Source organism: Drosophila ananassae (genome assembly GCF_017639315.1).
Source record: "Drosophila ananassae strain 14024-0371.13 chromosome Y unlocalized genomic scaffold, ASM1763931v2 tig00000093, whole genome shotgun sequence".
Taxonomy (NCBI): domain Eukaryota; kingdom Metazoa; phylum Arthropoda; class Insecta; order Diptera; family Drosophilidae; genus Drosophila; species Drosophila ananassae.
The window spans coordinates 343,011-359,045 of NW_025319056.1; the positions used below are offsets into that span (position 1 = coordinate 343,011).

A 16,035-nucleotide genomic window follows, 5' to 3' on the forward strand; every position below is an offset into this window, starting at 1 on the left:
CATATTTCCGTCTTTTTGCTGCAGCTCTCAGAAAGAAATGTGCCAGAATCATAAGAAACAACTCAAAGGATTCGGGTATACATGACATTGACAAATTTCCCATTTCACTTTTCGTTTCGTTCATTCTCTGTCATTTCGTTTGACGCCTCATATTACGAGAGGAACACAAGCTTACACTCATACAATGTCATTTCATTTCCATCATTCCACTCACTCCATTCTATTTGATTCGAATGTACTCTGTTAGACGTATGTTATGAATGTAATCATGCAGACGTCTAGCTAGTATTACTAAGGAGAGGAGCTATACCGCGCAAAGGGATGAAGCTCAGGTCGAAACGACAGAATCACGAGACAGTACTAGATACGGAGTCAGTACTAGATACGTCGAGATCAGAAAATATTGAAGAGATAGGCAAGTTAGTTCATGCAGCTATGCAAACACAGCAGAAGCTACAGAAGCAAGACCTTACGCAATTTATTCAGTCGCCATTTGCAATCATGCAAATGGGGAACCAAACCCACACTCCCCCAACAGATCCTTTTCGGCAGTCCAGCCCGAGAAAGTACCAAGTATCATTCAGAGTTGGCACATTAGGTTCGATTGTATGAAGGAGGGATTGGAAGCTGAATAATTTTTTTATCGAGTAGAAGCCTAAGCTAAGCAGAATCTTAGCGGAGATAGAAAGCTTTTGTGTGATCACTTACGCTATAGGGAAAGCAGGTGAATGGTACTGGAATTTCCATCGTTCGTTCCATAGTTTCGATTGGAGAGACTTTTGAGGGGAATATAGGAATAAGTTCAGGGACAATGAGTCGGATATGGATATCTGGGAGTTGATAAGTAGCAGACGGCAGGCAGAAAAAGAACCTTTCGAGGAATACCAATTTCAAGTAGAGAAACTCGTAGCCCGTGTTCGTCCGTAGAGCGTTATGCGGCAACTACGTCAAACTTGAACTCACGGGAGTAACGGTAGGTCCCGGAGTCGTAGTCAAAACCGTAAATAGTCCTGACTAAATTTACCTGGATTCTGCAAGGGACTGCTCGGGTTGGCCAGACGCTTGCTGTGATCAGGCATGAGTTGATGTGCTTGAAGTCCTGGGGTGGTTTTCCTCAAGTACCGGTGGTATGGTGGTTCGGCTGATTCCTTATCGGCCGGGGTCCTACTGGCGGTCCGTTTCATGGGAGCAACACTCTAAGTAGGTTAGATAGCGCGGGGTCTGCTGGTGGTCCGTTTCACGGGAGCAACACTCGAAGTAGACTGGTATGCCGCGGGGTCTCCTCGTGGTCCGTTTCACGGGAGCAACACGAGAAGTAAGGAGGTGACGCGGGGTCTACTTGTGGTCCGTTTCACGGGAGCAACACTAGAAGTAGACTGGTATGCCGCGGATTCTACTTGTGAACCGTTTTACACAGGATCACTAGAAGTAGGTTGATTTTAAGTGCCGTGGTTCAGACACTGAGTAACGAGACGATTGACTCTGATTTCACTGAAAACAGGTTCTTCGTTATATTGGGAACAAACCATACATTTTTCAAAGAAAGAAAAAGAATTTTTCCATTGACAATCGTTTTGACTTTGATTGTGCCCTGGCCCAAAGCTGACAAGGTTTCATTTCCAGCTGCTCTGATCCAACTCGGATTCTCAAACTTCTCAAAATGCTCGAAATACTTCGCAGTCTTAACAACGTGTTTTGTTGCACCGTTGTCTATCCACCAGTCGACCTCTGAGTTTGCCTCTGCTGCAAACACGCCATTGTGAACTGAGACGAGAGTTAACGTTGGTTCTGCACAATTTCCTTGTTCAGCATTCTGGTAGCTCGGCTTCGGACGTCCATCCTTCTTCCATTTTATGCAGTTCCTCACCCAGTGCCCCGTTTTCTTGCAATAGCGGCAAGTATCGAATCTCCGACCAGATGCTCCTGAATCCTGATGATGCTCAAAAAAATTTCTCTCAAACATGACAACCATAACCCATAACGTATTATAACTTTTACTTCTTTAGTTATTTAGGCCAGTAAATAAACGATATTTATTGAAAATCAACCTCATGTTTATTTACTCTCTTCGACAGCTTTTTGGTTATGTGTTTAAGTTTTGATTCGATACAATCGATATGATATTAAAAGCGCCCTCTGACTTGGCGGGTATTTTTGAATTTGAAACATTTATCTTTAACAAGTCCGACAGTCTCAAGTGCGGGATTTAAAGCGAGTGCGAAGGATCTGCGATCAGTAGCTTAAGAACCCCCTGTGGGTAAGTCCGGCGGCGGTATGCGAATCAGCCAAGTAGTAGAAGTCAGGAGCAAGTGGGAAAAGGATCCAGGATCCGCGGCGAATCTTAAGCCCTATCATCTATAATCACAATCCCCTTATCAACGTAGGTGATGGGGTGGAAATCGCTTTGCTGGATCTCGCAATGTACCGTGCCTCCAGCGTGGAGCTCTTGAGCGCATGATCTTCTTCGCGCCGGCCGAAATGTAGCCCCTGCTGTCAAAGAGCTGCTTTCTACCGTGTGGATATTGCCGTCGCATTCAGCAATGATATTGTCCTCCAGCCTGAGTGTGGTGTCGTGATGTGACACCGGGAAAACGGTGATCTTGTTGCAGGCCGACTTAATCTTTGGGAACTTATTAATAAAGTGTAAAATGTTATTGGATTGTAAAATCTTAACGGACGATACGGACAAAACATCCCTAGTCGAGGTCTCGGTGGGCTCTTCCATCCACACACGACATTAACTTTGGCCAGTGCTACTGCCAGTATTAAACCCTGCAGCTTCATGTTTATCATCCTATTTCGAGTTAGAAGCATCTCCAATAGGTGCCCTGTATCAATTTGGGACTTTTTAGCTGACGGACGGTTTAACGGTAGCGGAAATTTTATTAATATGAATTTGCACCTTGTTGTTAATATTGACCTGCCTATTGTTTGCATTTTTTAATTCGAATTCTCTAAATTTAATTTTCTCGAAGTGGTCCGCGTCCGGCGTTCCTGCCACCACTTTTAACGCGGTCCCTAGGAAGTCTAAGCTTCTTGCTACCCTAAGATGGATGCTCAACGAGTCGAGCAGGTTGTGAACCTGCAATTTGGATGTGCTGTAAGTTTTGTTGAAATTGGGTAGCCCACCACCAAAGCGTGATTAAAATAATAATGGATGCAAAACTTATGCCAAGTGGCTACAAAAAATGGAATATAAAAAATTTAAAAATTATCAGGGGAGGTATAATACATATTGTCACGCTCGGCCTACCTAAGGTTGTCTTTGTGGACCCTTTAATGAGGACTGTGGTCCCCATGTCCGCTTCAACGGTTTTTTCTTCACACAAAGGTGAGAGTTTGTTGCCCAGGCGTTTGTTGGACTTCACTAGGACTTTTTCGCCAACCTCGAACACTCTATTTTGTCGGGAAGCGTTTTCCCTGTCTCGGAGCTTGTCCTGGGCTATTTTTTTATTATCCTGTATTTCGTATTGTGGCCCATTTGATTGAGTCTAAACCACGTCAGCCGGCCTCTTGTCGATGACCGAATGGATAGATTTGTTGTATTTGGTTGTAGCCAGTAGGATCAGTTCTACTGTACCGCTTATGCCTTTGTCGATTTTAAGGCATCTAGCAAGCTCTACCAGAGTGCTGTGGAAGCGTTCCACCTGTCCGTTTGAGACACTGTTGAGGGGCGGAGCATTTGAAATGCTAACGCTGAAAAGGTTTTCCACCTTGGCCACGATGGTGTGCGTTTTCAACGATGGTTCGTTGTCGCAATATATGACCTTTGCCTTAGGGAAATGGATCTAGAGGGAACCGGTTGGACGACGGCAAATTTCGAGAATTTGTCGATGCACGAAAGAAAATACTTTTTATCCGTGGCGAAAATGTCTATGTGTAGCATTTCTCCTACATGAGATGGGATTGGTGTTTCGCCAAGCTCCTGTTTCTTTGGATGTCTGTCGTATTTAGCCTTGACGCAAGTCCTGCAAGAATCGACTATTTCGTTCGACATTTTGGCCATTTTTGTGAAGTAGTACTCGGAGAGTACCTGCTTCACGATTTCTTGGGCGGACCTGTTTTGTTCGCAACAAATGCCGCGACTAGCTCACAGAGTTTGGGGGTACGTTTTATAGATTCGACGTGATTGCCCGAGCCCAGAAATAACACCGTATGCTTCGTTTAATACAAATTCCCTTTATGTTAAATTTACAAAAAGGGTGAATCTCACCGGCCGCTTTATCAGCCGACCGACCGCTCGTTCTCCCGTCGATCCCCGATCCCCGCTCCGGGTTGGTGCCAATACCCACACCCTCCCAAAGCTTGCGGCCGGCAGGTCGTGTGGTCTTGGTGCCTGGCGCTGAAGCGGCTCACGGTTCCCTACGTTTGGTCTCACGGACTCTGGTTGCGGGGCCTGTGTTGTTGCTGTTGTCTTCTTCGCTGCTCTTCTGCTGCCGCTGCTCGTCCGTCGCCTCCGCTCCCTCGTCGCCGCTGCTCCTCTGACGTTGCTGCTCCCTCGTCGTCGCTGCTCTTCCGACGTCGCTGCTATTCCCTCGTCGTCGCCGTTGCTTCCTCGTCGTCGCCGCTTCTGTTGCAGCTCTTCCGTCGCTGCTTCTCCTTTGCGGGCACTGGGAATGCCCTTTCGCCATGGCCGGCACTTAATCCGTGTTAACAGACCGATTGGCTCACCTCCCAGGCATACGCCGGGCAGGATATGCTTCTCACTGCTTAGCGGCCGGATCAGGGCACGAAGGGCCTACCTACCCCGCAGGACTCACCCCCTGTCGCGTTCGTCACTCGCCTCCAAACACCTGCGTACATACGCCCCGCAGGATCTATGGCAGGCCAGAGGTTTTGCCGTCGCGTCTCCTTTAACTCCAGGTGTTACGCTGTGCATACGCCCCAGCACCTGGATCAGGATTCTAATGACTTTCCCGGGGTGTCCCTGCTTGGTTTCACTGTTGGGCTTGAGTTCTCGAGCTGGCTATCCCTTGCTTCACAGGATTACACCTGGTCTTACTGGTCAGGAACCGACAAGGCGTACGCCAGGCCGATCCGTCGCTATCGCCAGGATACCTGTCGTGTTCGGGAATAACCTACCCCGACCTAACCCGACTCGTTTTACACTTGGGCTTCAGTTTCGCCGCGGATCCTGGATCCTTTTCCCACTTGCTCCTGACTTCTACTACTTGGCTGATTCGCATACCGCCGCCGGACTTACCCACAGGGGGTCCTTAAGCTACTGATCTTGAGACTGTCGGACTTACCCACGGGGGGTCCATCAGCCTATACTCCTAGTTCCTCCAAGGAAACTTACCCGTTTGAATGTCGGACTTACCCACGGGGGGTCTTTCACTCAACTCTTCCAGCTTCCCTAGAAGACTCGGTCCCGATTTGCTCCAGGAGCCCTCCTTATATAGTGCCAGAGGCGCCCGTTAATCCTTGCAAATCTCGCTTCCTGCTGTTAATCCTTCGCTCCTCTACTCAGTAGTATATTTATTATATAGTGGAACTCTCATAAGGATAGGCATGTTAGTCTGTAGGCCTGTAATCTGTTAATTTGTTAAAACAATTTGGTTTCCCACAACTACGAAACAATTTTGGGTTTTAAAAACATTTTTGGGCAAATTTTTAATTAAAATTTTTTAACTAACCTAATTCGAAAACCTTTGTAAATTAAAAGTACGAATAACTTCAGAGCCACTGAAGCTATCGAAAAATTATTTACGACTTTGGAAAGGTCTTTAATTATTCCACCATCTTGAATGTCAAAATCTATGGAGTTAAAAATAAAAGAGTTTTGATGTTTATCCTTCCAATAAAGTATTGCTAACTGTATGAATCGTCTGCCCAGAGGTTACTTCCATATATACATATATTTTATATATTATGCCTTCTATTTTAAGTATTTTAAGTAAGGGTAAAGTTCCGGTGACGAACCTGCATGCGAAACTCAAAATTTTTTATATCAATTTTATTCACGAAAATATGCTATATAGGTGTACAAAAGTGCATATAAAAAATATTCTTGTTCCGGCACGTGACTGATTTTTTTTTTTTTTTTCTTGCACGTTTTATATGCAATTTTGTACACCTATATAGCATATTTCCGTCACTAAAATTGATATCAGATATTTTGGGTTTCGCTTGCAGGTTCGTCACCGGAACTTTACCCTCGTCAAAAGGTTTTTTTATATGATATCAGTTGTTTTTTTGTATATATTGTCGGTTCCTCATTGGCTGACAGCGATCGTATGACTTCTGCAAGGTCAGCGGTCTGCCACGGGCATCCGGCCAGGCATTGGCTTTTGTCAATTCTTAAGTTTCAGTTTTTATTTGGATTTGAAATAAAGAGCATTAGCTCGAATATAAAACTCCGGCTTTAGCCGTTACATTTATTCTACTTATTGAATTTGGTTATCGTGCCTTAAGGGCCGTAACAACGGAGATAAGTATCTCCCACCGTAAACTTCGGAGAAGGAAGAAAGTCGAAGCCACCACCCGACTCTCCAGTGGCTGCCAACCTTGGTGGTCACCACTACCCAACCCTTTGGGTAGCTATAGCGACGAGGGCCATGAGCGGCAGCAACCTACCGCCGACCCCCGCCACGGATATTCAACCAGCCGGATTCCAGCCCAGACAACTAAATAATTTGTATCGGGCTGACCCGAAGTAAATATACATAACGAAATAATACCTTAATATACCTTAATGAAATAATGAATCATAATATTGAGGTAATTGCAAAGTTGCTACACCTTTTTTATTAAAAAAAATTTTTGAAAATATTTTTAGATTTGTTGCCTACCATTAGCTGCTGGTATTGACAGTCGTAAGCATTTAATGCTGCATCCCTTCTTCGCAACTCGTTGCGCAATACATCTATTTCTAATTGTTGGCATTCAGTCCTTTGGGCGGCGCACTTGGCAGATAATAGTTCACGTTTCATTTGATCGCAGCGGCACTAAAAAAAACCATAATAATAATCAATATTGTATATAAGTATTGTATATAATATAAGCAAAAATATATTATTAATATATATTATTCTCTTATAAATAATAATATAATTAATTATAATTTATTATTATAATAAATCTTATTATAATATTAGTAACAAATAACACCACTAATGGTGGCAATGTATAAATCAAAACCTATGTAGAAAGCCTTTTTTTCGCACCACAGAAATTTTTCTTACCAAAAATGTATAAATGTATGTAAATGTAAATGTATGTGGTATACAAGTAAAAACAGCAATTCAAAAAACTAAAGCTGATCGTATATGGTTGGCCGATCCCTAAGAGAATTTCAGCATCAAATCAATGGACTAATAAAAATGCTGGAAACAGCGCCAAGAATCTTTGAAAATTTAAAGGCTGTCCATCTTCGACTGTTCAATTAAATGGCAGCTATAGTCGGTCCTTATGAGATTTGTCACCCAGCATCGTTCTACGATTTGTTAATGATGGTAAGTTGATTAGTAAAAGTCGACTGTGATAAAAGGAGAGGTGAAGATTTGCATCCCTATTAAGTCCCCTAAGAGCGAAAGTCAGGAAGTTTTTTTGTACAGATTCTATGTGATCTCGGTGTACTCCGTATTGAGGACTTCAGACTCACGATCCATAATCAAGAATCGGACGACCATAAGTTGCATAGGGGGTTCTTCCTTCTTGCTGGAAGTTATGGTGGGAGTTACTAACTCCGTTGTTACTGCCCTTGAGGCTAAGTAACCAATTTTACAAATGAATTGACTTTTACGGCTTATGCCGGAGTATTGATATAAGAGTTCTTTATTGTATGAAGCTCAAACATAAACTGAAACTTAATGCTAACAAAATATATTTCATAGCGGCCACGCAAATATGCAGTGTTCGCCGGCTATGCACGTGCATCCGGCTAGACGCTGTTTCAGCAGTTTGGCCAGAGCGAGCTCTTAAGTAATCGGACATTGCCGTTGTCGTTTACTTCAGTTAACTACTCTCCCTTCAAGAATGAGGCCGCCCTCGGCCGACTCTATTTGGGCGATCATTTCCTTTAGTTGGGCAGCGGTTCTTCGGGCCTGAGTGACTCGCCGATAGGCCAAGCCGATGCAAATCACATGAACACCATCTGATATATTTGATGATGGTTGATCTTCTCCCCGAACTCCTTGATGTGTACGAGGTTACGTTCACTCAGCCGGTGAAGGTAAGGAAGACTGAGAACGTTGCGTTCCATAGTGACGTTCAGGGAAGGCGAGCTGGCCATTCCTGGAGCCCTCTTCTGGGCTCTTCTTGGTTTCATTGACGATGGCACCTTCTTCAAAGGTGACGAAATATGGCACATATCTTACATGGGCGCAGGTGCCATTACACAGTGGTCGGGCTTGTAAACCGCTTGTAACCGCGGCCATAAATACTTCTAGGTGTGCTATCGCTATGAAACTTTCACCACAAATCTAGAAAAGTATTATTAATATATTATATAATTATATTATAAAATTTACCAGATCGTACCACTATATCCTATAGGTTCCATATAACTGATTGATCGGAAATGCCGTAACTTTGGTGTTTTTTAATTTATAGAGTTGGAACTTTTCACAGATGTTATATTTTGTCAAAATTTCTAATCTACAAAATCTGCGGTTCTTCGGGCCTGAGTGACTCGCCGATAGGCCAAGCCGATGCAAATCAAATCGCAAATAGTCGCAGGATCGGGCGACTATATCTTATAGCTGCCATATAACTGAACCATCGACAGTGGTTGGGCTTGTATGGTGCCGCGCCAAAAATATTTCTAGTAGCGATATCGCAATAAAATTTTTTCCAAAAATCTATAAAAGTATTCTAAACACACTGTAAAAAAATCGTATCGTATAGCTTCCATACAAACCAATGGCGCGATTTTTCATAAAACTATTTTTTTTCCAATACTAAAATTAAATATTTGACCTTTAAATACAAGCATTAAATTGTAATCCCTAAGAAGTTTTACGTAACTATTAAGTTGAGGGAAGTCTTACTATTAAAAAAAACAAACTTAATATTGATGTTTACTTATATTTGTATAAAGAAAGAGTTATAAGACTTCATCAACATAAAATTCTGTAAGCCCTCTTCGCTGCACCATACATTAAAAGCATATAAACGTGAGAAAACACATTTATAAGAAGAACTTAATAAAGTTTAAAGCAATGGAATAAACAAAAAATAAATCGAAACTATTATATGCAAATCTATTAATAAACACAAACTCAAAAGACGAAGGACAAAGCAACAGAACAACAACCCCACAAGCGAAAATAAATTTTTGTAGTGCAAAACTGACCCTGAAAAAGTTAAGAGGGTGAAAAAGACGTTCAAAAAATAGACAAAAAACATGTATTTTTTCAAATTAATATAAGAAGAACAGTTTAACATGTACGATTTTTTATAATATCTAAAATTTTAGAAAATACCTTGAACTTCAAAATCCATTACAAATATTTTAAATTTGGATACGTAATAAACGATCTGACCACTTCAAAGTTCGGTTTTGTTATGAAAAATTCGCGATGCGCGCAAGCTGCGCTGTGAAAATAAACACCTTCACTCAACTTCAATTCTATTTTTAAGAAGAACGGTTAACCGGACAAACCTAGTAAGCCACAAAGAAGTTTGGACAATATAGAAGCGATTTGTTTACTTTTCCTATATTTTTGTTGTTATGACTTTTTTTATTTTTGGCCTATGGGCGCAACCACTGTGCATTATCCCCACACACTCGAGCCGGGCTATCATTTATAATCACAATCCCCTCATCAACGAAGGTGATGGGGTGTAAATAGCTTTGCTCCAGTATGGAGCACTTGAGCGCATGATCTTCTTCGGGCCAGCCGACAAAATGTAGCCCCTGCTGTCAAAGCAGTTTTCTACCCTGTGGATATTGCCGTCGCATTCAGCAATAACGTTGTCCTCCAGCCTGAGTATGGTATCGTGATGTGACACCGGGAAAACGGTGATCTTGTTGCAGGCCGACTTAATTTTTGGAAACTTAATAATAAAGTGTAAGATGTTATCGGATTAAAAGATCTTAACGGACGATACGGTGGGCTCTTCCATCCACACACCTTCCAGGTCTGCATGATCTAAGATGCTAGGGCTAACAACATTAACTTTGGCCATCCTATTTCGAGTTAAAAGCATCTCAAATATAGGTGCTCTGTATCAATTTGGGACTTTTTAGCTGACCTCAGAAGTTGGTTGACGCTAGCGGAAGTTTTATTAATTAGAATTTGCACCTCATTGTTAATATTGACCTGCCTATTGTTTGCATTTTGTTCGTCCGTAGAGCGTAATGCGGCAACTACGTCAAACTTGAACTCGCGGGAGTAACGGTAGGTCCCGGAGTCGTAGTCAAAGAATGTAACTAATCTGACTAAATTTACCTGAATTATGCAAGGGGCTGTGCTTGCTATGATCAAGCACTGGAGTTGATGTGCTTGAAGTCCTGGGTGGTTTTCCTCAAGTACCGGTGGTTGTGGGGGTTGGCTGATTTCTTTTCAGCTGGGCCTACTGGCGGTCCGTTTCACGGGAGCAACACTCGACGTAGGTTAGGTAATGCGGGGTCTGTTGACGGTCCGTTTCACGGGAGCAACACTCGAACTAGACTGGTATGCCGCGGGGTCTCGTCGTGGTCCGTTTCACGGGAGCAACACTCGGAGGAGTTAGGTAGCGCGGGGTCTACTGGCGGTCCGTTTCACGGGAGCAACACTCGAAGTAGACTGGTATGCCGCGGATTCTACTTGTGGTCCGGTTACACTGGATCCACGCGAAGTAGATAATGGTAGAGCGTCCTACCTTGTGAACCGTCCTCCTTGTTGACACAGGATCACGTGATATAGGTCAGTTTTAAGTGCCGGAGGTTCAACACTGAGTAACGAGACGAGTGGTTCTGATTTCGCAACTATCTTTATTTCAGAAGAACAATTCTTATATAAGATGCTAAATTATACATACTTAAATCTAAGGAAGGTCAATGTTATGGACGTGATAAAACTAATGTTAATGCCAGGGTTAGCCACCTCTGAGTCTGCTGACTCAGATTGTTTGGTCATGTACTGCTTGTTCATGCATTTCGGCTTAGCTCGCTGGTTTTTTGCTTGCTTTGGTCAGTTGGTCATTCTTCTTGCGGCGCCGTCTACTAGTGCTGGGTTATTAGGTTGAATATTGTTTTATGCTTATTGCTAATTATTACTAGGTGTACTTAATAGGTTAGTGGGTTGTATTGCGACATGTTGATGTGTATTGGATCAAATTACTAGTGTGTATCTAGGGTAGTAGGTCTTGGCAATAGGTGCCAACATTCTCCCCCCCCATTGAGGTACTCAATAATAGAGGCTGTTATGTCATTTTGTGAACCACTTTCAGTATCTCTGTCGATCATGTCGTTGCTCTTCTTTCAGGTTATTGGTCCGTATTACGGTCGCACGAAATGGTCCTATCACGAACGGGACTCCTGCATATCGAAATTTATGGATGACTATTGTCGCAGTCTTCGATTGCGTAACTCCGATGTCCACTTCTGGTACGCTGGCCGTATCATGCCTCGCCGCGGTACCCCTGCCTCTCTAGGGATGGAGGATCGCGACCTGATTCTCGTGCAGTTCCGTCCAGCTGGCCGAATTGCCCGGAGGCGCCTTAGTCGTCGTTCGGCTTGGGATAGTGATGACAACCTTTCTACTGATAGTGGTCACTCTTCGATGGGTACCATTGATGGCGATGCTTCTTAACTTAATAAATTTTCCTTATAACTATGTTTTTCTTGCTTGCCTTTTACTGAGACGTCCCTGGGTCGTAAACTTCGAATCTCCTGTGATGTCCATCCCGTGTTACTGCTGCTAGATGTTGTTCGATCAGCTGGAACCCTTCTCCTTGGGCTGGTATCGTCCTCTGGTTGGTTGCTGAGGTGTCAATTGGAGTCAACGTTGGATCAGCTAGACCGACTACATGCAGAGGTGCAGGGATTGAAAACATGGACGAAGCAGGCACAGGAGGGTGTGGACAGCGAGACAGACTGGAATCTGGCGCATCAATACTCCGGAGTAATAATGTTAGGAATAGCAATCCTCGTAGCCGCATGGGCAGGATATACACGGTGTGTCTGTGATGACTTGATCCTTTTCGGCCGAGCAGACATAAGTCATTGTTATTGGTTTCGTGGTCCCAAAAATCCAAGCATTTTGCTCTGTCAATTGAACCCAATAACTGGTTCCCTTGATTGGCTCTGGCTTACATTCTCCTGCCTGATGTTTTGCTAAGGCTGCCATTGTACACGGGAGTTGATGGGCGTCCGGGCCAAAGAGCGTCTGCTTAAAATCGCATACCTTAATTCCGTTCGTCATGCTGATACACTGCCTAAGGTGTTCTTGATTGATCGCGAAGTGGTGTTTCCGATGATCATCTATTGCTAGATATCCTGTTTCCGTCTTGGTTATCACCAGGCCTTCTCTCGTTATTTGTGGAATTGGCTCCATCCGATATACTGTGAATTCATCTTCTTCGACTAACGGAACGCTTGTATGAAACATCAATAAATCCTCGGTTTCTTGTACTCTAGTGGTCGCCAGTCGATATAAGTCTCGTGCTGTTTCACTGGTGATGGGTAATCGTCTTCCCGGTGGCAGGTGTGTTTGGATTTTTGTGATCACCTGTTTTACTTGTTCCACTGACACCAAGGCAGGGCTTAATTTTCCTTCATGTGCCCCGATTAACACGTTCAATACAGCATCCTGGACCCGCCGAATGTGATTTGCCACGACGACCAATTCGGAGACTGCATGCGGAAGATATCTATCCGCCGCATGGCTTCTTATCTTGATTCTGGCTAGACTGGCTTCTAAGTCCTCATCCTCTTCTGAGTTTCGATCGTCGTCCTCCTCATAATGTTGATGGTTGTGTCCAGAATTGACGTCTGGTTCTCCACTATTTTATGTGTGACGCCTTCTTGGGCTCGTAGTTTGCTAATAATCTCTTCCATTCGTCTGGCATATTGATCATCGAGTACTCCGAACAGACCATTCGCGATATTTCCAACGATGTTCAGTGCTCCGCGTTTTTGTCGTTGATGATGCATTAACTGATCGGCATCTTGGATTTCTGCTACTTCCTGCTGCAATGTTTGTATGATCGTGGGGCAAACCTCATATGCCGTTGAGCACCATTGTTTTATGGATTGGATACCCTTTTTGACAGTCTCAATTTCTTGTGCCAATTGGCTGAGGTCAAAGAATGTGATGAGTGTCCACTCCGCAGATTTGACTGCTATCCTATCGGTGGCTTCTACGATGGTCCCGGTCACATTGTTGATTGGAGTGATGACCACAGGGTTGACGGTCTTCAGTTCTGATGTTGTGGAGATGGGTAATGGTAGTCCGGGCATCACCCAGACGAGTATCATTGTTAGGACAAGCATGTTCCCCCTCCCTTTTTTTTTTTTTTTTTGTTTGTTTTTATATTATTGGGGTTCCTCCTTCTTATCGTTGATTGGTAACACCGCCAGTCGGTGTATAGCTCGTGTTATATTGCCTGCCGTTGTTCGTATTTCAGCAACTCGGATCTCGCCGTCTTTTCCGGGATGTACTGCGACGATGCGTCCGAGGGGCCAGTTCAACGGAGCGATGTTGTCTTCTTTTATTATGACTAGATCGCCAATCTTTACCGTCTTACAACTTCTTGTCCACTTTGATCGATTCTGTAGTTCGTGTAGGTACTCGTGGCTCCAACGTGTCCAAAATTCCTTTCGTAAGTTTTCGAGGCGCTTCCACCGAGTGAGTAACTTTGTGCGTCGTCTTGATTGGTGAATGTCGGGTGATGCCGTAAGAGGTTCCCCGATCAGGAAATGCCCTGGCGTTAATGCCGTAATATCCCTTGGGCTGGAAGAGACAGACGTCAACGGGCGAGAATTTAGAATGGCTTCAACATCAATGACTATGGTTTCGAGTTCTTCATGAGTTAGTGTGGCGGTATATAGCGTTCGTTTCAATAAGTGCTTTGCTGATTTTACCGCGGCTTCCCACAGGCCTCCGAAATGGGGTGCCCGAGGTGGTATGAATTTGAATTCGATGCTCAGTTTCGCGCAAGTCTTGTGTATCATTGTTTGTGCTTCTTCGGCGAAGATTGCTTCCTTTACTTCTGATAATTCGTTATAGGCTCCAACGAAATTTGTTGCGTTGTCACTATAGATTTTTGATGGTAGTCCTCTGCGTCCGCAAAATCTCTTTAGTGCTGCCAGGAAGGCTTGGGTCGTCAAATCGGTTACCACCTCTAGGTGCACTGCCTTGGTTGAAAAACAACAAAACACGGCTAGGTACACCTTATGTGGTCGTTTTCCTCGGATTTTATAGTGAGTCCAAAAGGGCCCGCAGTAGTCCACTCCGCTATTCTTGAAGGGTCTATGTTGTTGAACTCGATCTGCTGGTAATGGACTCATTATTTGATTCAACAATTTTGGTCGAATCCGGCAGCATCTGACACAACGGCTTACTGTTTTTTGAGCCAATTCCTTTCCTCTTAGTGACCAAAATCGTTGTCTAACGTTGCATAATAATGCCTGTGGTCCGCAATGCGCCAGTTGCTGATGTTTCCATTGAAATAGGAGTATTGTCAATGGATGAGTTGGAGATAATAACATGGGATGTGTGGCGTCATATGATAATGCTGCGTTTTGTAGTCGTCCTCCTACTCGAATTATTCCGTCTGTGTCTATAAACGGATCTAGGGCACGTAGTGGATCGTTTGGCCCTACAGTTTTCGTCTTCTTGAGTTGTAGCATGGATGTTGGAAAGTGTTGTACCTGTATTTCCCGTATTATCACTCCTAACGCCTCATTCAACTCTCCTGGTGACAATGGTCCCGTTCTCTTCTTCTCTGGGTTGCGGCAATTGAAAATGAATCGCCGCATTCTTCCTATTATCTGCAACATCGTATCGAATGATCCATGGTGGTTAATATGTTCCATCCAGTCGTCAGATTTATTGACTACGCTGCAAACAGCCTCCTTCTTTCTTTCTTGATCTTCATTTGCATTGTATATTCCTGTTGAGTGGAATTTAGGCCAGGACTCGGGATCTTGCCCCAAGAATGGCGGTCCGGCGTACCAAAGCCTTGAATCTCTTAATTGAGCTGCCGTGCACCCTCTGGAGAGAATATCTGCAGGGTTCTCTGTTGATGCTACATGTCTCCACCACTCTGGGTCTGTTAGTTCTTGAATTTGGGCGACTCGGTTCGCCACAAACGGTTGGAATGACGAAGCAGTGGCGTTAATCCATTTTAATGCAATCTGTGAGTCTGACCATAAATGTATTGCTTCTAGGCTTATGTTAAGATCGGTTTTTACTCTGTTTGTGACTTGAGCTGCTAATACCGCTGCACAGAGTTCTAAGCGAGGCAGGGTCTGTTTCATCAGGGGCGCTACTCGGGCCTTTGAACATAGCAATCTTGTGATAATATTGCCTGTCTTATCCCTTGCTCGCAAATATGCCACTGCCCCATATGCTGCTTCTGATGCGTCTGCAAATACATGTAATTGAATGCCTCCGGATGTGTCAGCTGGTAGTACACATCTTGGAATTTTTATTGTTGTTAGGACTTGGACATCATGTCTGAATGTTTGCCATTGCTGGGTGAGTTCTGAACCCAGTTCCGTGTCCCAGTCGATCTTCAACTCCCATAATCGTTGCATCCTTATCTTTGCCGTTGTTACCACTGGACCAAACAATCCTAGAGGGTCGAAGATTTTTGCTAGTTCAGAACACACAATTCTTTTAGTGATGACTCCAGTGTCTTCTGTCGCCGCGCGTCCTTGGAGCCAATCTCCGGGTGGATCCCAAATAATTCCGAGCGTTTTGACGGTTTGTTCAGTAAAATTGCTGAAATCAAGAGTCATTTCTTGGTCTTCTTCGGGAATGTCTGCTAATAACGCTGGGTGGTTTGCGCACCATTTTCTTAGTTTGAATTTCGCTTCTCCCAAAAGTTGTATTAGTTGATCCCTCTTGATTAGTGCTTCATCTATGGTGTGACCTCCGGTCA

At 43.9% G+C, this 16,035-nt stretch overlaps 1 protein-coding gene across 1 annotated transcript in view; it reads right to left on the minus strand.

Annotated features, from left to right (window-relative positions):
• LOC116656528 overlaps nt 1–6,943 on the minus strand; it is a 252,202-nt gene extending 245,259 nt beyond the window's left edge. Inside the window, exon 1 of the mRNA XM_032456157.1 lies at nt 6,792–6,943. Within this exon, the coding sequence (XP_032312048.1) occupies nt 6,792–6,932 (141 nt within the window). The 5' untranslated portion in view covers nt 6,933–6,943. The remainder of the gene's footprint in view (nt 1–6,791) is intronic.
• Nucleotides 6,944–16,035: the final 9,092 nt, after the last annotated feature.